The 26,738-nt window shown below is 43.0% G+C and overlaps 2 protein-coding genes across 2 annotated transcripts; both read left to right on the top strand.

Annotated features, from left to right (window-relative positions):
• Window positions 1-3,604: 3,604 nt before the first annotated feature.
• Window positions 3,605-7,107, top strand: LOC129839295 (uncharacterized). The gene is made up of 3 exons (XM_055906610.1): window positions 3,605-5,290; window positions 5,828-6,072; window positions 6,740-7,107. The coding sequence occupies exons 1-3, from the start codon at window positions 5,102-5,104 to the stop codon at window positions 6,933-6,935; spliced, it is 630 nt and encodes a 209-aa protein (XP_055762585.1). The 5' UTR covers window positions 3,605-5,101; the 3' UTR covers window positions 6,936-7,107.
• Window positions 7,108-11,542: 4,435 nt separating this feature from the next.
• On the top strand, window positions 11,543-26,729 carry LOC129839576 (uncharacterized). Its single transcript, XM_055907105.1, has 3 exons — window positions 11,543-14,466; window positions 15,513-15,586; window positions 22,954-26,729. Exons 1-3 carry the CDS (start codon window positions 11,637-11,639, stop codon window positions 23,053-23,055), a joined length of 3,006 nt encoding a protein of 1,001 aa, XP_055763080.1. The 5' UTR covers window positions 11,543-11,636; the 3' UTR covers window positions 23,056-26,729.
• The last annotated feature ends 9 nt before the right edge of the window (window positions 26,730-26,738 follow it).

Below are 26,738 nucleotides of genomic sequence, written 5' to 3' on the forward strand. Positions count from 1 at the left end.
TTTATTCCATTGTCTTTCTATTTGTTGTATGTGTTAGCCTTCTTGCCTACTTGAGTGTTATCAAGGTTTGTAAAGTTCCATTAACTTTCAGAAAATTCCCAGGTTTTCCTGGTTGGAGGATTTTGGATCTCCTGCCTATTTCCTTCCTGATTTCAGGGAATCTTCCAACCGGGATTTCTGGAAAGTGGCCAGGACTTTGCAACGTTACCGTTTTCATCTTATTTTGGTCCATTATCAATTGTTAAAGGGAAAGTATGTTTTTATATCTAAATGCATTTTATTTTATCGGTGTATTTTCCATAGAATACACACAGTGCTCTGGCATGTATATAGCTACCATGAAATCAAGCAGCAGTGGGGTTTATGTATAGAATGTATGTTTTCTCAACAGGATACTTTTGAACCAATCAATAATGATTAAACTGATATTTGTGAAATATTATTTGATGTCCTGTCTAACCATTTGTCAACATTGGACAATGAAAAACTACCATGTTGCTCCATTCTAAGATCAAGCACACAGATTATTGAGTAACCTTTGAAGTGAAAAGTCAAAACACACAATGACTGCGTCCCAAATGGCACCCCATTACCTTCATAGTGCACTACCTTTGACCAGGACCCTTTGGGCACTACCTTTGACCAGGACTCTTTGGCACTACCTTTGACCAGGACCCTTTGGGCGAGGACCTTTGGACACTACCTTTGACCAGGACCCTTGGGCACTACCTTTTGACCAGGACCTTTGGACACTACCTTTGACCAGGACCCTTGGGCACTACCTTTGACCAGGACTCTTTGGCACTACCTTTTGACCAGGACCCTTGGGCACTACCTTTGACCAGGACCCTTGGGCACTACCTTTTGACCAGGACCCTTGGGCACTACCTTTGACCAGGACCCTTGGGCACTACCTTTGACCAGGACCCTTGGGCACTACCTTTGACCAGGACCCTTGGGCACTACCTTTGACCAGGACCCTTGGGCACTACCTTTAACCAGGACCCTTGGGCACTACCTTTGACCAGGACCTTTGGACACTACCTTTGACGAGGACCCTTGGGCACTACCTTTGACCAGGACCTTTGGACACTACCTTTGACCAGGACCTTTGGACACTACCTTTGACCAGGACCCTTGGGCACTACCTTTGACCAGGACCCTTGGGCATTAGGGTGCCATTTGGGACGCAGGCACTAACTTTTTCACACATGGGCTTTTGCCATACCACTGTTCTGAACACAGCAAAGGTCAATTGTATTTTATAAACTTGGTGGTTCTGGCCCTGGATGAGGATTATCTGAAAGCTGTGGTATATCAGACCGTATACCACGGGTATGACAAAACATTAATTTGTTTCCTTGGTAACCAGTTTATAATAGCGATAAGGCACCTCAGGGGTTTGTGGTATATGGCCAATATAACATGGCTACGGCCTGTATTCAGGTACTCCGCGTTGATTCGTGCATAAGAACAGTCTTTAGCAGTGGTATATTGGCCAAATACCACACCCCTCTCTTGCCTTATTACTTAAGTATACTATACCAAAGCAATTGGTATACTATTTGTCTGTAGAAAAAACTCTTACTAAGAAATGTAGTATTAATTGGGAGAATATAAAAATGGGGCAGCAGGTAGCCTAGTGGTTAAGAGCATTGGGGCAGTAACCAAAAGGCCACTGGTTCGAATGAGCACACAACTGAACATGAGATGAGCATTAAAAAAAGCTTTTTTTATTTTGCAATCCTGGAATTTGCCATAGAAAAGGGTCATTTGCCTGGCACTCTGCAACTGTGCAACTTTCTGACATTTGAGGAACATTTTACCATAGCAGGACAGCAGAGCTATGACGGGACCCCTCTACCCCAGCACCAGTGTTCTATACACACAGACACATCAATGAAGTATAGATATACAGTAGATAGATACTGTTGATATAGAAATATAAGATAAATATAGTGATACATATTGTAGATATAAAAGATGTACTGTAGCTAGACCCACAGTAGATAGATATGGTGTATAGATATAGTGAAACCTAGATACTGAAGCCATGTTCGCTCTATATGCCACTCGCTCTATATGCCACAGCTCTCCTCTGCTTCCTGTGTTCGAGCCAATCAGCTCCTGCTTCAGCTCTAACCTGTGAGGACCTCCTTAAGCCCATGGATCCACCACGACTAGACCAGCAGCTCTTGGGAAGATGGGCCTTCGTCGCAGACAGTTTGAGCCACCCCTGGTATTACTCAACCATGTTCGCTCTCAAGGTAGCACCCTCTTGTATGTAGAGCACTGCTTTTGACCCTGGTCTAAAGTAAAGCTTTATATAGGGAATAGTGTGCCTTTTGGGTTAATAATACAAATAAATGACATGTCTACTAGGCTACATTTTACTTGTCATTCCCCATTATTCATTGTAATTGTGTTTTGATAGTTTTTTTACACTGTGATTTGTTTCTAATGTTTTTGTGGCTGCTGTATGAAAACGAATAATAACCACATCTCTTCTCTCAGAGAAAAGACAGTCACCATGGAGTTTACATCTGCTACCAACACCAGAACCCCAACACCACCACACCCGTCCACTACCCTCAGGCTGACCGGCATGGCGGCTGGTGCAAGTACTGTATATACCCAACAGCATCTCCATCGTCAACGGCAACAGCACCTTCCAGTTAGACATGAGGGGCTTTTGGAACATCACTGGGGTCTCCCTGGAGACCTCCTGCCCAGATTGCCTGGTGATGAGGTGGGTAGCATGATTAACTACAGTACCCATAATGCTCTGTGTAACATAAACCTGTTTGGTCTTATTAAAGATGTTCTTCAAGCTAACATAATGGTATCCCATCTCCTTTTCATTACAAGGTGAGCTCCGGAATAAGGGTGTCCACGGACCTGTATTAGCTGAGGAAGGTGGAGGGCGGGACGGGAGAGAGGTGGAGGAAGAGGAGATGGAGGAGTTCAGGAAACATGTGGAGTGCCTGGGGCTTCCCGCCGTCAGTGCTGGTGTAGCTTGGGAAATCCCTCTGTGATTCCTATCGTCCCTGATTCCCTACCCTCTTAAGACGGGTAGAAGAAGACCCATCAATGTGATAAAAGTATAGATTCTGGGAGAGAAAGAGAGATGTAGAGACACATGTTCTGTTTTGTAATATAGCAGTTCTGTATGTACTGTTTGTCAATGTACTGTATGATTGTACTGTACTGAATGATTTATCATATCATTCTGTCTTCTTGGCTTCTTTAAAAGATTTAATGGCATTCATTAATTAAAGTACAAGAGCTTCAGTTAATTCACAGAGACAGTGGAATCCAGTAGGAATGTTCACAGCAAATTCTTCAGCGTTGAATCAACTCTGAGTGTTCAGTTTAACACTTTTCCAGAGCTAAATGAAGACTTTGTTAAGAGTTGATGCCGTTACACTTACTCAGTGTTAAGGAATTAACACCTGCAGTTTTACAGTAACTCGTTTTGGGCGTTGACTATTTGAATCAGGTGTGCCAGTTTAGGGTTAAAACAAAAATGTGAAAGGTCTGGGGGGAGAGGAGAGGGTTGGGAAACCATGTTGTAGAGAACGCTGGCGGGCATCACTTTTAGCCTACGCATCAGATTCATCTGCTGTGGTGTTATAAACCTAAATAATACCCCCCCAAATATTTTTGATAGAATGTTGTCACGTTTTAAGAATATTTAGGTGTTTTAAAATATTTGTATAGTGTGTATTTTGAAGTACAGTACCAGTCAAAAACTTGCACACACCTACTCATTCAAGGGTTTTTCTCTATTTTTACTGTTTCCTACATTGTAGAATAAAAGTGAAGACATCAAAACTATAAAATAGCATATATGGAATCATGTAGTAACCAAAAATTGTTAAACAAATCAAAATATATTTTAGATTCTTTAAAAGTAGCCACCCTTAACCTTGATGACAGCTTTGCACCCTCTTGGAATTCTCTAAACCAGCTTCATGAAGTAGTCACCTGGAATGCATTTCAATTAACAGGTGTGTGTTGTTAATTTGTGAAATGTATTTTCTTAATATGTTTGGGCCAATCCGTTGTGCTTTGACAAGGTAGGGGTGGTATACATAAGATAGCCCTATTTGGTAAAAGACAAAGTCCATATTATGGCAAGAACAGCTCAAATAAGCAAAGAGAAACGACAGACCATCATTACTTTAAGACATGAAGGTCAGTCAATCTGGAAAATCAACCAACCCTAAACATTAGGGTTTTACAAGCCAAACTTTTCTTGTCAACAAAGGCATAATCTCTACGAACAATACAAAACCTGTTTTTATCCAGGGTGTTCCAATTTCCGGAACGGTTCTTTCCACAACTAGGCATTTGTATACATGAAAGTAAAAGTTAGAATTGTTATATAAATGCCTAGTTGTGGGACGACGCTAAGCCACACCAGTGCTCTGAACATACAAAAGGTAAATTGCACTGTGTACTGTAGCAGAGCAATAAAAAATAAAAATAAATCACCTTTATTTAACCAGGTAGGCTAGTTGAGAACAAGTTCTCATTTACAACTGCGACCTGGCCAAGATAAAGCAAAACAGAGTTACACATGGGATATACAAACGTACAGTCAATAACACAATTGACTGCAGACTGCAGACTGCAGAAAAACTAGGAGAATCCCAGAAGAATTAGGAGAACACTAGACGTACATATAAATGAGACTTCTGGATTGTTTCATGTTTGTCTCTATGGAATAATGTCTCAGATAAAAGCACACAACTTTTCACCAGATAAGCACAGAACATAGATTAACAAAAAGTATTGTTTTTATTTCGCAACCTTGGAATTGCCTTGGAAAAGTGCCAGTTTACTGGTACTCTGCAACTGTGGAACTTTCTGACGTTGAACATTGTACCATAGCAGAGCTATAAGACTGGACCCCTCTATCCCAGCACCAGTGTTCCATACACACAGACACATCAATGACACATAGACATGCTGTAGATATAGTGATATATATAAGATAGATATAGTGATACATATTGTAGATACTATAGCTATAGATAGACCCACAGTAGATAGATATACTGGTACATAGATATAGTGAGACCTAGACACTGAAGCCATGTTCGCTCTATGTGCCACGACTCTCCTGTACTTCCTGTCTTTTAGCCAATCAGCTCCTGCTGCAGCTCCAGCCTGTGAGGACCTCCTTAAGCCCATGGATCCACCACGACTAGACCAGCAGCTCTTGAGGAAATGGGCCCTCGTCGCAGGCAGCCTGAGCCACCCTGCATCCCTGGAGAATCTCAAGGTAGCACCCTATCCACTATGTGGCACCCTATTCCCTAGAACCCTATACGGACCCTGGTCCAAAGTTAAAACAAGGGATAGGCCTGGAGAAATGTAACCACTCTCAAATTCATAGACAGAGCTATGGATGCAAAGACTGACCATCCAATATATCACATTTATAGTTTTAAGCATGTTTTGAGGCATTTACAATGTTTACAAAACATTGGATTAAAGCAAGCTTATATTTGTGGTTCGGTATTGTGTATGACAGTTGAACTAAGCTCATGAGGCATTTATAAATTATATTCTTCAAGAATCAATTGGTACATATCATAAATGTTTAAGTCCAAAAATGGATGTAACAACTGCAGATTGCCCCCTTTAAATGGCTTTTTAGCACACTTGTCAACTAGGCTACATTTCACCTGCCTTTCCACATGCATTGTACCGGTAATTGTTCTGTGACAATTCTGTATGTTGTAATGATTGTTTCTATTGTTTCTATAGTGGTTTCTGTATGAAAACGAATAATAATCGCAACTCATCTCACTCACAGACCAGAGACGGCATCACCATGGAGTTTTCCCTCTCTACCCCCAACCCCAACCCCACCCAGAACTCCAACACCACCACAACCGTCCACTACACCCAGACTAACCGTTTCGGCAGCCGATGCGAGTATCGAACCTACAATATCTCACTCATCAACGACAACAGCACCTTCCAGTTCGACGTGGGGGGCCGATTCAACCTCACTGGGGTCTTCCTGGCGACCTCCTGCCCAGACTGTCTGGTGATGAAGTGAGTCATTTATAGAATTGTACATTTGAGCCATTTAGCAGACACTCTAATCCAGAACAACTTACTGTTAGGGGGTACTCCAGTGTTTTTCAACTCTGGTCCAGGTGTACGCCCGTTTCTGTTGGAGATCCACACAAACACACCTGATTGTACTAGTCAACTAATCACCAAGGCCTTGACAAGTTGAATCAGGCGTGGTTGCCCAGGGCTACAACAAGAATGTGTACTGTTGGGGGTAGATTAGGACGGGAGTTGAGAAACACCGATGTAGGCTATTCAACTAAGGTCAGGTAGGTAAAAACAACCACATACTGCATTACAATCACTGCAAGTGAACCGTTCTTCAAAACGCCCACTGGGCACAGAAGTCATTTCACTGAAATGACGTGGAAGCAACATTGATTCAACCAGTGTGTGCCCAGTGGATAGCCTCTATCAGCCTCAAACTCAACTCTGGACCTCTAATCAGGGACTGATTTAGACTTGGCACACCAGGTGGGTGCAATTAATGATCAGGTAGAACAGAAGAACCAGCAGGCTATGGATCTCGTAGGGTAAGAGTTGAATACGCCTGCTCTATCAGCTAAACCAGTGACAGGAAGAAAAATAAGTGCTGGTGTGAGTACAAGAAAGAAAAGTACAACAATAAAGTATAATTATTTTTTAGGTGGGAGGTGAGCTCCAGGAGGAGGGAGTCCACGGACCTGTACCTGCTGAGGAACGTGGAGGGCGGGAGAGAGGTGGAGGAAGAGGAGATGGAGGAGTTCAGGAAACAGGTGGAGTGTATGGGGCTGCCTCCGCCAGTGGTGATGGAGCCGGGGAATGCCCTCTGTGGTTTCCATCAGCTCATCTGGAAAAACTGAGGAGAAGGAGAAGAAGAAGACGAAGCTCGATCAGTGTGATCAGAGAGTGGGGGCCGGGAGGCAGATGTAGACACCGTTTCTGTCATCGGTTTTGTAATGCAACATTTCTGTGTTTACTGTTTGTCGATGACCTGTAGAATTTTGATAAAAAGATGCGCGATTTGTCATATTATTCTGGCTTCTTGGCTTCTTTGACAGATTTAATTACGTTCACAGAGTGATTTAATGTCCAAGAGCTTAAGCTAATTCGCAGAGACAGTGGGATCCAGCAGGAATGTCGGGACATCATTAGGACCGCTCCAAACTCTATGCACAATGGGAAAGAAAAGTATTTTTTTAATTGGATTACTTTTGTATAATTTGGCATAACCTCATTTGTCCATGCATTAAAGTGCTCATACTGTTAAATCTCAGATTAAACTGGATGGAACAGTGAACAATTTGTAATTTGTGAGTGAGTGAGTGTTTCTGCAGATGGGGGCGTGCACAAGCAAGGGGGGAAATGTGGGTGTGAGTATGGACAGGGACAGGGCCAGGGAGAGAGTAACCTACTTTCAGAACTATTGGGTACTTGGTCTTACTTTAGGTTCTGATTAGACATGACGTAGCTTTAGGATTGACGTCCCAAATTCCACAACAAGAAGAAGAAGGTCCCCTGTAGATCAGAAACGTTCCAGTCCAGTGGTTGTCGTCACCAGCACAGACGATACCATATCAACAGGTAGGTGCCATAAACTTACTAGGTACTGAGGGGCTCCTTTAAAGTGATGTCACAGTGTGTGCCGTGCACTGTATGTAACCATTGTACTGGTACAGTGTAGTCCTTCTTGTGCGAAGGTTAGCTTTATCAGATTGTAAATTCCTGTTACAGATCTCATTTGTGATATGCTGTTGGTTTAATGTCTTTATTCAATGTTTATTACATGGAAAACAGATTTTATATACCACTAGTTGTTCATATAAAATAATTGCCACCCATAAAAGAAAATAGGAAGTTTATATGCAATACCCCCTGTGGGAAATGTATATTTAATGATGATCACATTTCCTGAAGCTCCTTTGATAAAGTTTAGCCTCGTTGCTAATGAGGAGAAATATTATCCTATTATATTATATCCCACTAATCTGCATCTTTCCCAACTCCCTGTTACCCCACGGCACATGGGAATATCCCGAGACAGTCCCATTGGAGGTTAGCTTTGTGCTCCCTGTAAAATACACTATATATACACAAAAGTATGTGGACACCCCTTTGAATTAGTTAATTCGTGAGTTCAGTCACACCCGTTGCTGACAGTTGTGTAAAATCGAGCACACCGCCATGCAATCTCCATAGACAAACATTGGCAGTAGAATGGCCTTACTGAAGAGCTCAGTGACATTAAAGATGGCACCGTCATAGGATTCCACCTTTCCAACAAGTCAGATTTCTGCCCTGCTAGAGCTGCCCCACACGAAGTAAACAAAAAAAAATCGGACCAACTGGGAACATTTTGTCAGTCCCCACAAGAAAAAAGGTCATTTCTAGCCGTTTATGGTTAAAGAAAGAATTAGTGTTAAGGTTAGGTTTTGGGGTTAAAGTTAGTGTTAACGTTCGAGTCAGGGTTTAGGGAAAATAGGATTTTGAATGGGAATCAATTGTGTGTCCCCACAAGGTTAGTTAAACAAGACTGTCTGTGTGTGTGTGTGTTCCTAAATAGGGATAAAAAGAGCTTTCTTTCTCACAATAGTTAAATGTTTACTCCTCCCTACTGTGGCGAAACATCATTTTCGTGTGTGTGTGTGTGTCCCTCCTCTTTCATAGCCCAAGGACCTGTTCTTCTCTCAAGTGGAGAGTTACATTTGAAATGCATTCAGTGTTGGAATCGAAGTCAGGCTGCGTCCCAATGTACACTACCTTTGTGGTTGACTTGCACGTTTCCAATATTCATATATGTTGTAAAATGTGTGATCTACTTTGAAGATAGAAATGTAATGGTTAGAGGGGACAGCCTTGTCTGTCACAATATAATTTATCTGTAAAAAGGTGCATGTTCAATCTTGAAATTCTAGCTCTATCCACAACATTTTCCCACCAATGGGCAGGCCCCTATGGCCAGTTATAAACCAATCATCCCATGTCCTATCCCATGTTCTTCCATTCATAGTGAAGGTGTCCAGGCTTGTCCGCTCTAACAGGGCATTATTATGTGAATGTAATCATGTCCAGGTCAGGACATAGCATTGTTTTCTGATTGTAATGTGCAGTATGCCAGGCCAGGACCGCTGCACACTGTCGTACTGTCCCAGATCTACTGTTCATCCCATTGGTTCACCCCCAGTCCTCTCTGTTCTGTTCCACATGCCTCTGCTAATGATTCCTTACAGCGCGTGCCAAAACCCAGGGCACTGTTTGTGTGTGTCTGTGTGTGTGTGTTAAAACCCACAGTACTGTGAATCACACTGTGAATGGTTTAGCAGGGAGGGGAAGCAGGGGGGATGGATGTGTAATCTTTTTTTTCTGTCTGGTGCTAGAAACTGAGGACCTGAGTAACCAGGCAGAGAGAGAAGGGGGGAGGCTAGAGATAGCTAGAGAGAAAGTGTGACTGAGAGAGAAGGGGAATAAATGAGATAGCTAGAGAGAAAGTGTGACTGTGAGAGAGAAGGGGGATAAATTAGATAGCTAGAGAGAAAGTGTGACTGTGAGAGAGAAGGGGGATACATGAGATAGCTAGAGAGAAGGTGTGACTGTGAGAGAGAAGGGGGATACATGAGATAGCTAGAGAGAAGGTGTGACTGGGAGAGAAGGGGGATAAATGAGATGGCTAGAGAGAAAGTGTGAATGTGGGAGAGCAGGGGGATAAATGAGATAGCTAGAGAGAAAGTGTGAATGTGGGAGAGAAGGGAGATACATGAGATAGCAAGAGAGAAAGTGTGAATGTGGGAGAGAAGGGAGATAAATTAGATGGCTAGAGAGAAAGTGTGAATGTGGGAGAGCAGGGGGATAAATTAGATGGCTAGAGAGAAAGTGTGACTGTGAGAGAGAAGGGGGATAAATGAGATGGCTAGAGAGAAAGTGTGACTGTGGGAGAGAAGGGAGATAAATTAGATGGCTAGAGAGAAAGTGTGACTGTGGGAGAGAAGGGAGATAAATTAGATGGCTAGAGAGAAAGTGTGACTGTGAGAGAGAAGGGGGATACATGAGATGGCTAGAGAGAAAGTGTGAATGTGGGAGAGCAGGGAGATAAATGAGATAGCTAGAGAGAAAGTGTGAATGTGGGAGAGAAGGGAGATAAATGAGATAGCTAGAGAGAAAGTGTGAATGTGGGAGAGCAGGGAGATAAATGAGATAGCTAGAGAGAAAGTATGAATGTGGGAGAGCAGGGAGATAAATGAGATAGCTAGAGAGAAAGTGTGAATGTGGGAGAGCAGGGAGATAAATGAGATAGCTAGAGAGAAAGTGTGAATGTGGGAGAGCAGGGAGATAAATGAGATAGCTAGAGAGAAAGTGTGAATGTGGGAGAGCAGGGAGATAAATGAGATAGCTAGAGAGAAAGTGTGACTGTGGGAGAGCAGGGAGATAAATGAGATAGCTAGAGAGAAAGTGTGACTGTGAGAGAGAAGGGGAATAAATGAGATGGCTAGAGAGAAAGTGTGACTGTGAGAGAAGGGGAATAAATGAGATGGCTAGAGAGAAAGTGTGACTGAAAGAGAAGGGGGATAAATGAGATGGCTAGAGAGAAAGTGTGACTGTGAGAGAAGGGGAATAAATGAGATGGCTAGAGAGAAAGGGGATAAATGAGATGGCTAGAGAGAAAGTGTTGATGAAAGTAAGGATAGGGAGTAAAATATTCAATAGTGGTTTTGGGGCTTAAGTGATAAATTGGAAAGTGAGACTGTTTTGGAGTGTAAATGAACCTATTAAAGGTATTTGAAAGGGAGAGAGAGAGGTGCCATGGGTGCCATGGCAATAATGAGGACAAAGTACAGACCCATTGTTCTGCTCACTCAGCTGGTGTACAACACTCGCATGCATGTGTGTGAGAGAGAGCATTGCTGAGCCTCTTGCTCTGAGGTGGTTAAGCACATTAAAGATTGACCCACTCAGCAGAAAACTTTCCAAGTTGCACTGCAGAGGTTGCCTGGCTAGCCAACCATATTGCTCCAAACAAACGCCACGCCCATGAACGTTTCTTCTCCTCACTGAAGTATGCAGCGAACTATAAAACAGCGGAAGAATTCAGTTTGAGTCGTCAGCCTACTGCAGAGGAGGAGAATCGTGTGTGTAGTAGTAATTTTTACCTTATTGCCAAAGACTAACACAATGCAATACAATACAATACCATAACCATTCTGCAATGCATTAACAACAACAATTGGTTAGCATTATAACAGGTGTATGAACCATTTAGCTTTACAACACAGAGTGAATGGTGTGTCAAACAGTAAGGAGTATGGGAATACAGTATGAATGACATAATACAACAATATTTTACTTTATGCGTTTGTAGCCTAGAGGATAGAAAATGGATCTGAAAATTGGTCTGAAAATGGGTTTCCACACAATGTTTGTTTTGTTCAGCACCGCTAATCGTTCCATTTCCTCTCTGTCCTCTTTCTCCCAGACCGACCCGCTGAAGACTGACTGTTACAAACTGTTCTAGTCCAGACTGTTATTTCAAGTCAACAGAGACAGCCAATTGGCAGTCTACCCGTCTCATCATGTCAACAATGGAGCCGGTGGCCAACCGACAGAGCTCAGCCGAATCATTGGACAAGTGGGCCAGCGAGGTTTGGTGGACGGAGGAGGGCGAAATGGACCCCACTCTGGCCCAGGACACTACCCCTCCTCCTCACCCGTTGGTCAAACAGGCACCCAGGGCAAAGTCAGAAGACCTGGGGTCGGAATCTCCAGATGCTCCAGAGCCTAGACCTCAAGTGTCTCCCTCAAGTGAGAACCTTAGAGACTCAACAAACAAAATGGCAGGAGTGGTTCCTAAAATGGAGCAGGAGGCACTTTCTGGGGTAAATCAGGTGCCTAGCAGTAGAATCCAGGTGGGTGATAGTGAATTGGAACAAGACCTTAAAATGATAGATGACAATCACTGTGAGATGGAAGATGCCATTGCTTTTCGGTCGCCTCTTGCCTGCACTGACCAAGCCTCACCTGCAGAGGGCGCTCCAGAGACCCAGCCATATCCATTGGAGGAGGAAGAAGAAGAAGAGGAGACCATTGACTGTATCAGTGATGGTAAGGCGGAGGTGATCTCAAACCCTGTAGAGGAGGAAATGTCGTCATCTGACAGCCAGGGTAGCCAGGAGTGGCCCTTGAGATCTCACCTTGATGACGTTGTGGAGGAAGACAAAGAAGAAGAAGATGGTGCCAAGAAAGACAAAGTAGAGGAGTTTCAGTCTGTTGAGATGATGGAAAATGGCGCTGTGCGGTTGGAGTTGAATACAGAATGTTCAGCTAGTAGTGAACTTGAGCAGGGGCTGTCAGAGACGGTGTGTGCTACAGAGCAGGTAGCTGACAAGCAAGAGGCTAGTGAATGCCCAATCAGTAGTGACAGAGAGAAGACAATGTCAGACAATAACAACCATGATACTATGAAGGCTGCTGAAACTAGCACTACCACCCACTCTCCACTAAAAAGAGAGAGTTCCGATGACATATTCTCTGAGTCCCCAGAAAACCCTGAATCAGCTTTTGCCGGTGATGGAGAGGAGAACCTGAGTGTTGACTCCAAGCCTTTAGACATCAGCTCAGCCCGGAGGCAGTGGGTTAGGCTGGACAGTACCAGAAGCAAAGCCCCTCAGCCTGAGCAATCCAACTCCTCTAGATCCTCCTCTTGTAGCCACCTAGTAGACCTGGCTCAGCCCCTGGGTGTAGTTACACCAGATAAACAGCAGGGGGAGCAGTTGTTACGAAATGTCACTGCTGCCCTGACGCATCATAGTAACCAGGAAGTGGCAGCACAACAGGTGTTCAAGGGAGCAACTCCGGCTCCGCCCCTGGCGACGGTCGCCAAGGAGCCAGCTAATCAGGTCAAGGCAGATCTCCTTGGCTCTGGCTGTGTTGTAGTGAAAGAGCAGGCGGGTGGAGAGAGAGAGGAGGGAAAGAGGGAGGGAGACAACAGGCAAACAGGTGGAGAGAGAGGGCATAGAGCGAGTGGACTTGGCGCAGCGGGCGAGGCAGACAGGAAGAAAAGAGTGAAACGGAGCGAAGAAAAGTGGACAAACCCTGGGTTGTTGATGCCGAGAGACAGTCACAGCAAAGCTTCCAAGATGAAGTTGGGAGGGGACTTGTTCGATGACAGCCAGAGTGACAGCGGCGTATCTGCCGACTTCTCCCCTGGTAGTACCGTGGAGCTCCAAACCACCACCTCCACCCCCACCCTCACCTCTCCTCCTGCCGACGAGACCCCCATCGAGAGGGAGATCCGTCGGGCAGTGCAGCGTGAGCAGTCCCTCAGGAGATCCAGGGGCCTCCACAACAAGCCGCCCACCCAGGAATATGTGGACATCCCCCTAAGGAAGTCAGTCTTGACTGAGACCCTGCCTTCCAAACTGGACAAGAGCCAGGAGGGGAAGGACCGTCAGTTTGCGGGGAAGAAGATGCAGAAGGAGATCAGTGTAGAGACCCAGAGGGAACAGGTCCTGGTTCAACTAGGGAAAGTTAGAGGTTCCTATGACAAGGGGACAGTACGCCAGCTCAAGGAAAGGAAGAAGTTATTTGAAGCTTTCCAGGAGCCCAAGGAGACATCCTTGATGATATTGTCCCAGAGCAAGGCACCCTCCTGGGCTTCGGCGAGTGACCTCTCCACCCTGGAGATCCAGGGGAACGACGCTTCATCTGTGTCCTTTGTCGGAGGCTCGTTTGGGGAGAGAAGACGTAGTAGCCTGGAGCTGATGTCCCAGAACCAGAGCCCCTCTGGAACACCTAAAGGCATCACCTACACCCCTCATGGGGCCCCTGTCCCCCGGGGACCCATTCTCTCCGAGAGCACCGGGGGCCAGATCATCATCCTGGATAACCACCACCACCTGGTTCTTCCCGCTCCGGCCCACGTCCACCACGTCTCCAAGCCCCTCAGGCACTCCCACAGTATGGGCACGCTCACCGAGACACAGGGCCTCACCGTGGTCGACTCCGCTTCCATATACTCCTCAACCAGTGCACTCAGCGGAGAAGAGAGAAGGGGTTTTTGGAGGGATGAGGATGGAGGGAGGATGGATCAGGAGGAGGAGGAGGAGGAGGAGGTTCCAAAGGAGAACCCCTTCTTCAAGCTGCGCTCCTCATCGGTGTCTCAGGACAAGGTGGAGCAGGATATCCGGGAAGCCAGGGAGAGAGAGAAGGAGCTGCGGAGGCAGAGGAGCAGTCTGTACGGGGGAGGAGGAGGAGGAGGAGGAGGAGGAGGGGGGAGGCCAGCCAGTAGGGAGGTACAGAGTCCCACTTCTCCTCCTCCTCCACCTCTACTTCTACAGAACGGACTGGCGACCTCTGAACTATCTGTCACCCCCTCATCGCGTACAGCCTCTGCAACACCAACAGGTCAGTGTATAGTGTGTGTGTTCAATTTTTTTCCGTGTGTGTGTTTGTGTGTGTGTGTGTGTGTGTGTGTTTGTGTGTGTGTCAGGAGAGATGATGAAAAGACAATGTAATAGTTCAGTGAGGATATCATTTCATCTCCCATTGGGTCAGGTAGTGTTACATCATCAAACATCTAACACAACATTATCACTGTCATCAGGAGTTCTGCTCCAGAGATCACAGTCTTTGTGTGCATCGCAAATTGTACCCTATTCCCTAAACAGTGCACTACTGTTGACCAGGGCTCTGGTCAAAAATAGTGCACTAAATAGGGAATAGGGTGCCAAAGTAGTGCACGGAATAGGGTGGGTGCCGTTTGGTAAGCAACCCTTGCCAACAGGCTGAATGATACACTACTGGGTAACTAACTAAACTAAAGTTGGGATCTTCTGTACAATTAACTGCCGGATCAAAAGTGAGTGAAAATATATGAAAGTGAAAATCACTGACTCATGTCTTGACCCTTCATTGTGTCAGCAAAACACAAAGCTCTTTAGAAAATCTTTTCCAAGATGAATTGTAGAACCCAGCCTAGAATACATGCTTGTGAGGCAACTTTGGATTCTGGGAGTTGGTAGACACTAAGGGATGTTTAACATGAATGAATATGTAACAAACTAATACAATCTAATGGTTATACATTTCAGAGCGTAAATCACCCTTGGAAATCATTCAAAGTGCTTAGTGATGTGACCAGTATGAAAAACGCTTTTCAAATAAAGCTGTTATCACAGTAATAATTAGTACCAGTGTTATTACGATGTGCTGTGCCAAGGCAAGCTGGGTGTATTGTGTATGTTGTCAGTGGTAGGCCCACAGTAGCTGCCAGACAGACAGGGACAGGCCTGGCTCATCTGGGTACAGTACTGAATAGAGGGACGCCAGGGTTAGGGTGTGCTAATACCACAAGAGTCCTCTGTGACTCCGTGTCTGAGAAATTATAGTTTTATTATAAATTATAGATCATTATGTAACTATAATTTCCTCTCGCCTCCCACTCTCTCCAGCGCGACAGTCTCTTGGGAAGCTGGGCATGTGGCCTCCACCACAGACAGATGGGTATCCGGATAGCCAATCAGAGGTATGTTAATTCCTTCCCTCACCAAACATAATCTATATAGGCCCAGGAGTTTTCCTGAGTAGGTAAAACGTCGGGGCTTAATCATACGCTTTGATGAGCGCTCTTAGTTTATATCATGACGAGCCCTCTTAGTTTATATCATGACGAGCGCTCTTAGTTTATATCATGACGAGCCCTCTTAGTTTATATCATGACGAGCGCTCTTAGTTTATATCATGACGAGCGCTCTTAGTTTATATCATGACGAGCGCTCTTAGTTTATATCATGACGAGCGTTCTTAGTTTATATCATGACGAGCGCTCTTAGTTTATATCATGACGAGCGCTCTTAGTTTATATCATGACGAGCGCTCTTAGTTTATATCATGACGAGCGCTCTTAGTTTATATCATGTTGCACCGGAAGAAACACTGGTGGCTCAAAGTTGATTTCCTGGTTAAGTCACAAGGTCAGTAAAACCACCTGGCCCTAACATACGGTCGTCACTAGTTATCACAGCCACAAAGTCATAAACACTGCCTATTTCTTCTTAAAATTATATTTTAAACTTAACCCTAACTTTAACCACACTGCTAACCTTATCCCTAACTTTAACCATACTGCTAACCTTATCCCTAACTTTAACCATACTGCTAACCTTATTCCCAACTTTAACCACACTGCTAACCTTATCCCTAACTTTAACCACACTGCTAACCTTATTCCTAACTTTAACCACACTGCTAACCTTATCCCTAACTTTAACCACACTGCTAACCTTATCCCTAACTTTAACCACACTGCTAACCTTATCCCTAACTTTAACCACACTGCTAACCTTAACCCTAACTTTAACCACACTGCTAACCTTATCCCTAACTTTAACCACACTGCTAACCTTATCCCTAACTTTAACCACACTGCTAACCTTATCCCTAACTTTAACCACACTGCTAACCTTATCCCTAACTTTAACCACACTGCTAACCTTATCCCTAACTTTAACCACACTGCTAACCCTATCCCGAACTTTAACCACACTGCTAACCTTATCCCTAATGTTAACCACACTGCTAACCCTATCCCTAATGTTAACCACACTGCTAATCTTATCCCTAACTTTAACCACACTGCTAACCTTATCCCTAACTTTAACCACACTGCTAATCTTATCCCTAACTTTAACCACACTGCTAACCTTATCCCTAACTTTAACCACATTGCTAACCTTATCCCTAATGTTAACCACACTGCTAACCTTATCCCTAACTTTAACCACACTGCTAATGTTATCCCGAACTTTAACCACACTGCTAACCTTATCCCAAACTTTAACCACACTGCTAACCTTATCCCTAACTTTAACTACACTGCTAACCTTATCCCCAACTTTAACCACACTGCTAACCTTATCCCTAATGTTAACCACACTGCTAACCCTATCCCTAACTTTAACCACACTGCTAATCTTATCCCTAATGTTAACCACACTGCTAACCTTATCCCTAACTTTAACCACACTGCTAACCTTATCCCGATCTTTAACCACACTGCTAACCTTATCCCTAACTTTAACCACACTGCTAACATTATCCCTAACTTTAACCACACTGCTAACCCTATCCCGAACTTTAACCACACTGCTAACCTTATCCCTAATGTTAACCACACTGCTAACCCTATCCCTAACTTTAACCACACTGCTAACCTTATCCCTAACTTTAACCACACTGCTAACCCTATCCGAACGTTAACCAAACTGCTAACCTTATCCCTAACTTTAACCACACTGCTAACCTTATCCCTAACTTTAACCACACTGCTAACCTTATCCCTAACTTTAACCACACTACTAACCTTATCCCTAATGTTAACCACACTACTAACCTTCTCCCTAATGTTAACCACACTGCTAACCTTATCCCTAACTTTAACCACACTGCTAATCTTATCCCTAATGTTAACCACACTGCTAACCTTATCCCTAATGTTAACCACACTGCTAACCTTATCCCTAATGTTAACCACACTGCTAACATTATCCCAAACTTTAACCACACTGCTAATCTTATCCCGAACTTTAACCACACTGCTAACCCTATCCTGAACTTTAACCACACTGCTAACCCTATCCTGAACTTTAACCACACTGCTAACCTTATCCCTAACTTTAACCACACTGTTAACATTATCCCTAACTTTAACCACACTACTAACCTTATCCATAATGTTAACCACACTACTAACCTTATCCCTAATGTTAACCACACTGCTAACCTTATCCCTAACTTTAACCACACTGCTAACCTTATCCCTAATGTTAACCACACTGCTAATCTTATCCCGAACTTTAACCACACTGCTAACCCTATCCTGAACTTTAACCACACTGCTAACCTTATCCCGAACTTTAACCACACTGCTAACCTTATCCCTAACACCTAACCACACTGCTAACCTTATCCCGATCTTTAACCACACTGCTAACCTTATCCCTAATGTTAACCACACTGCTAACCTTATCCTAAACTTTAACCACACTGCTAATCTTATCCCTAACTTTAACCACACTGCTAACCTTATCCCGAACTTTAACCACACTGCTAACCTTATCCCTAATGTTAACCACACTGCTAACCTTATCCCTAACTTTAACCACACTGCTAACCTTATCCCTAATGTTAACCACACTGCTAACCTTATCCCTAACTTTAACCACACTGCTAATCTTATCCCTAATGTTAACCACACTGCTAACCTTATCCCGAACTTTAACCACACTGCTAACCTTATCCCGAACTTTAACCACACTGCTAACCTTATCCCTAACTTTAACCACACTGCTAACCTTATCCCTAATGTTAACCACACTGCTAACCTTATCCCTAACTTTAACCACACTGCTAACCTTATCCCTAATGTTAACCACACTGCTATTCTTATCCCGAACTTTAACCACACTGCTAACCCTATCCTGAACTTTAACCACACTGCTAACCTTATCCCGAACTTTAACCACACTGCTAACCTTATCCCTAACACCTAACCACACTGCTAACCTTATCCCGATCTTTAACCACACTGCTAACCTTATCCCTAATGTTAACCACACTGCTAACCTTATCTTAAACTTTAACCACACTGCTAATCTTATCCCTAACTTTAACCACACTGCTAACCTTATCCTGAACTTTAACCACACTGCTAACCTTATCCCTAATGTTAACCACACTGCTAACCTTATCCCTAACTTTAACCACACTGCTAACCTTATCCCTAACTTTAACCACACTGCTAACCTTATCCCTAATGTTAACCACACTGCTAACCTTATCCCTAATGTTACCACACTGCTAACCTTATCCCTAATGTTAACCACACTGCTAACCTTATCCCTAATGTTAACCACACTGCTAACCTTATCCCGAACTTTAACCACACTGCTAACCTTATCCCGAACTTTAACCACACTGCTAACCTTATCCCTAACTTTAACCACACTGCTAATCTTACCCCTAACTTTAACCACACTGCTAACCTTATCCCTAATGTTAACCACACTGCTAACCTTATCCCTAATGTTAACCACACTGCTAACCTTATCCCTAATGTTAACCACACTGCTAACCTTATCCCGAACTTTAAATTAAGAAAAAATAAACATTTTTTTTCATGATTTTTTACGATATTACCCAATTTTGACTCTGTGGCTGTGCTATCTACATTCTTAGAAAAAAGGGAGAGGAGAGAACCCTTTTGGGTTCCATGTATAACCCTCTGTGAAACCAAAAAGCATTCTACCTGAAAATAAAAAGGGTTCTTCAAAGGGTTCTCCTATGGGGACAGCTGAAGAACCCTTTTAGGTTCTAGATATCACCTTATTTTTAAGAGTGTAGTGGAAACCATAACATACCCAAACAAACATGTCCTCTCCATACTTCATACATAAACACCAGGACACTATCACTGCATTAGACTCAACATTTAACCATATTTAGCCATTTAGCCATATATACCGTAGCACCAGAGCACGTGTAGATTTTCCATTGGTGGCATTTTCTCAGTGAATTCAGCCCTCAGAGCAAATAACACCACATCTGATAATAAGGAGCTTCCTTAATCAATTGAGATAAGAGAGAGAAGGGGGAGAGAGGGAAGGAGAGGGAGAGAGAGAGAGCAGTGGATTCGAAATATGAATAGAGTTTGGGTATGGAAAGAGCGAGAGAGAGAGAGAAAGAGCAAAAGAGAGACAGAACGAAAGTGGAGAGAAAGAGAGAGTCCCTCCTGAGTTCCTCCACGGTTGCTCTCTTGGGTTACACATCTCTCTGAAGTTGAAGTGACTACAAGATTAGCATCGGCTGACTGCAACTTTATAAATCTGACATAATTGTAAATCAGTCTGACAGCTAGAAGCACTGTTCCCTAGCCTGAGCCCCATGCAGTCCCTTTAGCCTGGTCCCAGATCAGTTTGTGCTGACTGATCAAAGGGGTTCAATTGGCAAGAAAGCACAAAGGGATCTGGGACCAGGCTACAGTCATTCTGCCTGCTACATTATCTACAGTGTATATCTACACAGACTACAGATAAGAAAGATTCAATAATAACGGATGGAGGGAGAAAGATAGCGATGCTTGTCAACTTAGAGCAGAGGCCTGAAAACAGCATAACTTGGTTTAAGGATTACGGTCTAATAAATTCACATTTTAATTTGATTTAAAAAAAAATGTACTTGATCTTTATCTGCATTGTTGGAAAAGGACACATATGTAAGAATTTCACTGTTAGTCAACACCTGTTGTTTACAAACAACGTGACAAATTTGATTTGACATGACCTCGGTGCTAACGATGTTGATCCATGAGATGTGATCTCAAATCATCCTTTTTCATCATCCCCTCTTTTCTAACTCCCTCTACTCTCTATTATACCTCCCTCTACTCTCTATTATAACTCCCTCTACTCTCTATTATAACTCCCTCTACTCTCTATATTAGCTCTCTCTACTCTCTTTTATAACTCTCTCTACTCTCTATTATAACTCCCTCTACTCTCTATTATACCTCCCTCTACTCTCTATTATAACTCCCTCTACTCTCTATTATAACTTCCTCTACTCTCTATTATACCTCCCTCTACTCTCTATTATAACTCCCTCTACTCTCTATTATAACTCCCTCTACTCTCTTTTATAACTCTCTCTACTCTCTATTATAACTCCCTCTACTCTCTATTATACCTCCCTCTACTCTCTATTATAACTCTCTCTACTCTCTATTATAACTCCCTCTACTCTCTATTATAACTCCATCTACTCTCTATTATAACTCCCTCTACTCTCAATTATAACTCCCTCTACTCTCTATTATAACTCCCTCTACTCTCTATTATAACTCCCCCTACTCTCTATTATAACTCTCTCTACTCTCTATTATAACTCCCTCTACTCTCTATTATAACTCCCTCTACTCTCTATTATAACTCTCTCTACTCTCTATTATAACTCTCTCTACTCTCTATTATAACTCCCTCTACTCTCTATTATAACTCCCTCTACTCTCTATTATAACTCTCTCTACTCTCTATTATAACTCCCTCTACTCTCTATTATAACTCCCTCTGCTCTCTATTATAACTCCCTCTACTCTCTATTATAACTCTCTCTACTCTCTATTATAACTCCCTCTACTCTCTATTATAACTCCCTCTACTCTCTATTATAACTCTCTCTACTCTATATTATAACTCTCTCTACTCTCTATTATAACTCTCTCTACTCTCTATTATAACTCCCTCTACTCTCAATTATAACTCCCTCTACTCTCTATTATAACTCCCTCTACTCTCTATTATAACTCCCCCTACTCTCTATTATAACTCTCTCTACTCTCTATTATAACTCCCTCTACTCTCTATTATAACTCCCTCTACTCTCTATTATAACTCTCTCTACTCTCTATTATAACTCTCTCTACTCTCTATTATAACTCCCTCTACTCTCTATTATAACTCCCTCTACTCTCTATTATAACTCTCTCTACTCTCTATTATAACTCCCTCTACTCTCTATTATAACTCCCTCTGCTCTCTATTATAACTCCCTCTACTCTCTATTATAACTCTCTCTACTCTCTATTATAACTCCCTCTACTCTCTATTATAACTCCCTCTACTCTCTATTATAACTCTCTCTACTCTATTATAACTCTCTCTACTCTCTATTATAACTCTCTCTACTCTCTATTATAACTCCCTCTACTCTCTATTATAACTCTCTCTACTCTCTATTATAACTCCCTCTACTCTCTATTATAACTCCCTCTACTCTCTATTATAACTCCCTCTACTCTCTATTATAACTCCCTCTACTCTCTATTATAACTCCCTCTACTCTCTATTATAACTCCCTCTACTCTCTATTATAACTCCCTCTACTCTCAATTATAACTCCCTCTACTCTCTATTATAACTCACTCTACTCTCTATTATAACTCCCTCTACTCTCTATCATAACTCCCTCTACTCTCTATTATAACTCTCTCTACTCTCTATTATAACTCCCTCTACTCTCTATTATAACTCCCTCTACTCTCTATTATAACTCCCTCTACTCTCTATTATAACTCCCTCTACTCTCTATTATAACTCCCTCTACTCTCTATTATAACTCCCTCTACTCTCTATTATAACTCCCTCTACTCTCAATTATAACTCCCTCTACTCTCTATTATAACTCACTCTACTCTCTATTATAACTCCCTCTACTCTCTATCATAACTCCCTCTACTCTCTATTATAACTCCCTCTACTCTCTATTATAACTCCCTCTACTCTCTATTATAACTCCCTCTACTCTCTATTATAACTCTCTCTACTCTATTATAACTCTCTCTACTCTCTATTATAACTCTCTCTACTCTCTATTATAACTCCCTCTACTCTCTATTATAACTCTCTCTACTCTCTATTATAACTCCCTCTACTCTCTATTATAACTCCCTCTACTCTCTATTATAACTCCCTCTACTCTCTATTATAACTCTCTCTACTCTCTATTATAACTCTCTCTATTATAACTCCCTCTACTCTCTATTATAACTCCCTCTACTCTCTATTATAACTCCCTCTACTCTCTATTATAACTCCCTCTACTCTCTATCATAACTCCCTCTACTCTCTATTATAACTCCCTCTACTCTCTATTCCCCGTCATTATAAACTCCTATACTCTTTCTCGATGTCCCCTTCTCTTTTTTTCTCTTTTCACTTTCTACTCTCTTTCGCGTTGTCTGCCTCTCTCATATTTCTCTCTAATCTCTTTCTCACACACACATTTGTCTCCCTCTCTCTCTTTCTACTCACTCACTTTTTCACCTTCTCTTCTTTCCAGGGCCTCCAGAGCCCGCGGACCCCCAGACAGAAGACTCCTCTCCTGCAGCGCTGGGAGTCCGGCCAGGTCATGAACGGCCATGGAGGGGAGGAGGAGGACTAAGACAGGCCTTGTGTCAGTTTGTCCTTTTTGAGCATAATGAACAAGATTACAATGACAATGGGGGACTTGACCCTAGATCAGTACTCCTATTATGAGACGGTTTATGAATACAGGCCCTGATCTACTGCTGAAAGCTCAGCGGAAGGACGGGAAGAAACCAGATCATTGGAATGAAGAATTAGAAACAGACAACCATGGAAGTAGAATATGTGAAAATGCACTGGAGAAACAGAGGTTTTGGGAGTTGGAACTCTGGACTTTTGGAACCATTTGAATGTCATATCAGAACTTTGGAACTGAACTGTAAATTGGAGCTTTGGAATGCAGTGGGAGAGATTGGAACCAATGGATGGTCATTGGAAGATGTTTTTACCAGAAGAGACTGGCCGAATCTCTACAGTACGGTTTTTGTGAGGGTTGAAGGAAGTCGAAATGGGTTACGTTGTATTGCTTCTGAAGCACATGACTCAGCATGGATGTATATGGATATGTATAAAATGCACATTTTGTGATGAATCTATTTTGGGAGAATATTTCCTTCCCCGTAGTTTCTATTTACTATAGATAAGCCGTTTCTACAGTATGTAAGTTGACATTATGATATAATTATGTGTAATTAATTAAGTGATTAACAAATGCAATCTACATTCAGTCAGCTACTACAAATCAAGTGAGTCCACATAGTAAATACTGCTAAATCTAATGTATGATACCGATCTAACATAATCATTCATCAGAGATGGTGTTTTTATGCAAGATGATGTCCATAAAGTAGTCAAGAGGAACAATTACATACATGTAAACCCAATGTCTTTCTGCTTTCATGTTTGTGTCTGATTGCTACTAAAACACACAGGAAGAATGATTAGGTGCACACACAGTAGTGGTGATGTGAGGAGCTGTTGTATCAGCAGGGTGGATCACCCATTGTCACAGTGTAACTCGTGAGACTTGCCCAGTTTTTACTGCCTTTGGGCTGGGCTGACACAGGCATAGGGAGTCCAAATGTCATACACTCAATCAATGAATGACAGCGTAGTGGCAATGACATCAATGGCGTGACTTAGTAGAGTTTTGTTTCAAGTTAAAACGCCTAACATGTACCTTGCCCTTTTTGGGTGGTTGTGTCCAACAATGATTGAGCTAAACGCGCGCTGGAAGTTGCGACTGGCAAACTTGAAGGTCCAGCGTGGGTTTAGTGGGAACACTGAGGCTGTACCTGCTTTAAGTTACAGTTTTAACAGTGGCCAAGTAGGCTAATGTGGCTATTTGATCGTAATGTAGGCCTGCCAGAGTGGCCTACCATCAAAAACAATGGAGAAAATCAAATGTTATTTGTCATATGCGCTGAGTACAACAGGTACAGTGAAATGCACCGTACAGTGAAATGCTTACTTACAAGCCCTTAACCAACAATGCTTTAAGAAGTTTTAAGAAAAATAAGTGTTAAGTAAAAAATAGATAAGTACAAAATAGTAAATAAAACAAACAAATAATTTAACAGCAGCAGTAAAATAACAATAGCGAGGCTATATACAGGGGTTACCAGTACAGAGTCAATGTGCGGGGGCACCGGTTAGTCGAGGTAATATGTACATGTAGGTAGAGTTAAAGTGACTATGCATAGATAATAAACAGAGAGTAGCAGCAGCGTAAAAGAGGGGTCTGGGTAGCCCTTTGATTAGCTGTTCAGGAGTCTTATGGCTTTGGGGTAGAAGCTGTTAAGAAGCCTTTTGGACCTAGACTTGGCACTCTGGTACCGCTTGCTGTGCAGTAGTAGAGAGAACAGTCTATGACTAGGGTGGCTGGGGCCTTGACCATTTTTAGGGCCTTCCTCTGAGACCGCCTGGTATAGAGGTCCTGGATGGCAGGAAGCTTGGCCCCAGTAATGTACTGGGCCGTACGCACTACCCTCTGTAGTGCCTTATGGTCGGAGGCCAAGTGGTTGCCATACCAGGCAATGATGCAACCTGTCAGGATGCTCTTGATGGTGCAGCTGTAGAACCTTTTGAAGATCTGAGGACCCATACCAAATCTTTTCAGTCTCCTGAGGGGGAATAGGATTGGCGTGACCTCTTTACGTGTTTGGACCATGTTAGTTTGTTGGTGATGTGGATCCCAAGGAACTTGAAGCTCTCAACCTGCTCCACTACAGCCCCGTCGATGAGAATGGGGGCATGCTCGGTCCTCCTTTTCCTGTAGTCCACAATCATCTCCTTTGTCTTGATCACGTTGAGGGAGAGGTTCTTGTCCTGGCACCACCCAGCCAGGTCTCTAACCTCCTCCCTATAGGCTGTCTCATCGTTGTCGATGATCAGGCCTACCACTGTTGTGTCACCGGCAAACTTAATGATGGTGTTGGAGTCGTGCATCCCATAACATTTTAACATGAAAATAGTCGTTCTATCATTCAGCCTACAGTAGCAGCCAATGTGTGGTGTTCAATGTAGGCCTACAATCCATGAGAAAAAAACATGCAGGGCTTGACATTAAGGGCTTGTCAGTCACCTCCTTCAAACACATCCCCACAGCATGATGCTGCCACCACCATGCTTCACTGTAGGGATGGTGCCAGGTTTCCTCCAGACATGACGCTTGGCATTCAGGCCAAAGATTTCAATCTTGGTTTCATCAGACCAGATAATCTTGTTTCTCATGGCCTGAGAGTCCTTTAGGTGCCATTTGGCAAACTCCAAGTGGGCTGTCATGTACCTTTCACTGAGGAGTGGCTTCTGGCTGGCCACTCTACCATAAAGGCCTGATTGGTGGAGTGCTGCAGAGATGGTTGAGCTTCTGGAAGGTTCTCCCATCACCTCAGAGGAACTTTGGAGCTCGGTCAGAGTGACCATCGGGTTCTTGGTCACCTCCCTGATTGCTCAGTTTGGCCGGGCGGCCAGCTCTAGGAAGAGCCTTGGTGGTTCCAAACTTCTTTCATTTAAGAATAATGGAGGCCATTGTGTTCTTGGGGATCTTCAATGCTGCAGAAATGTTTTGGTACCCTTCCCCAGATCTGTGCCTCGACACAATCCTGTCTTGGAGCTCTGCGGACAATTCCTTCGACCTCATGGCTTGGTTTTTGTTCTGACATGATATGTCAACTGTGGGACCTTTTATAGACAAGTGTGTGTCTTTCCAAATCATGTCCAATCAATTGAATTTACCACAGGTGGACTCCAATCAAGTTGTAGAAACATCTCAAGGATGATCAATCGAAACAGGATACACCTGAGTTCTAGAAACCTGTTCTCACTTTTTCATTATGTGGTATTGTGTGTAGATTAATGAGGATTTTTTATTTATTTTATTAATTTTAGAATAAGGCTGTAATGTAACAAAATGTGGAAACAGAGAAGGGGTCTGAATACTTCCCAAATGCACTGTACATCTTCTGCGCTCTGTGCCGTAGAGTTGTGCCTCAAGGATGCGTTTTAGGTCCCCTGTTGTTTGTCTGTAAACTAAATTCAACTAAATTGGGAGACATATTGAGACAGCTGATGTACATTTTTATGCAGATGACACTGTTCCTTATTCAAGTAGCAGCAGTTTGACTTTGGCTTTTGAAAAAGCTCAAACCTGTTTTAACATCATTCAACAGAATCTGTTTAATTTGTGAGCTTGTTCTGAATTCCTCTAAAACGTGTATGGTATTTTCCAATAATAAACACTGAAAACCATCTAATTAA

This window comes from Salvelinus fontinalis, chromosome 40, assembly GCF_029448725.1.
Source record: "Salvelinus fontinalis isolate EN_2023a chromosome 40, ASM2944872v1, whole genome shotgun sequence".
Taxonomy (NCBI): Eukaryota; Metazoa; Chordata; class Actinopteri; order Salmoniformes; family Salmonidae; genus Salvelinus; species Salvelinus fontinalis.

What these genes read in the sequence shown, in the direction of transcription:
- LOC129839295 (XM_055906610.1), top strand. Translation starts at nt 5,102, where the DNA reads ATGTTCGCTCTATGTGCCACGACTCTCCTGTACTTCCTGTCTTTTAGC. An exon ending in CATCCCTGGAGAATCTCAAG is followed by an intron (nt 5,291 to 5,827) that starts GTAGCACCCTAT and finishes TCTCACTCACAG; the next exon opens with ACCAGAGACGGCATCACCAT. An exon ending in CCAGACTGTCTGGTGATGAA is followed by an intron (nt 6,073 to 6,739) that starts GTGAGTCATTTA and finishes ATTATTTTTTAG; the next exon opens with GTGGGAGGTGAGCTCCAGGA.
- LOC129839576 (XM_055907105.1), top strand. Translation starts at nt 11,637, where the DNA reads ATGTCAACAATGGAGCCGGTGGCCAACCGACAGAGCTCAGCCGAATCA. An exon ending in AGCCTCTGCAACACCAACAG is followed by an intron (nt 14,467 to 15,512) that starts GTCAGTGTATAG and finishes CACTCTCTCCAG; the next exon opens with CGCGACAGTCTCTTGGGAAG. An exon ending in ATCCGGATAGCCAATCAGAG is followed by an intron (nt 15,587 to 22,953) that starts GTATGTTAATTC and finishes TCTTCTTTCCAG; the next exon opens with GGCCTCCAGAGCCCGCGGAC.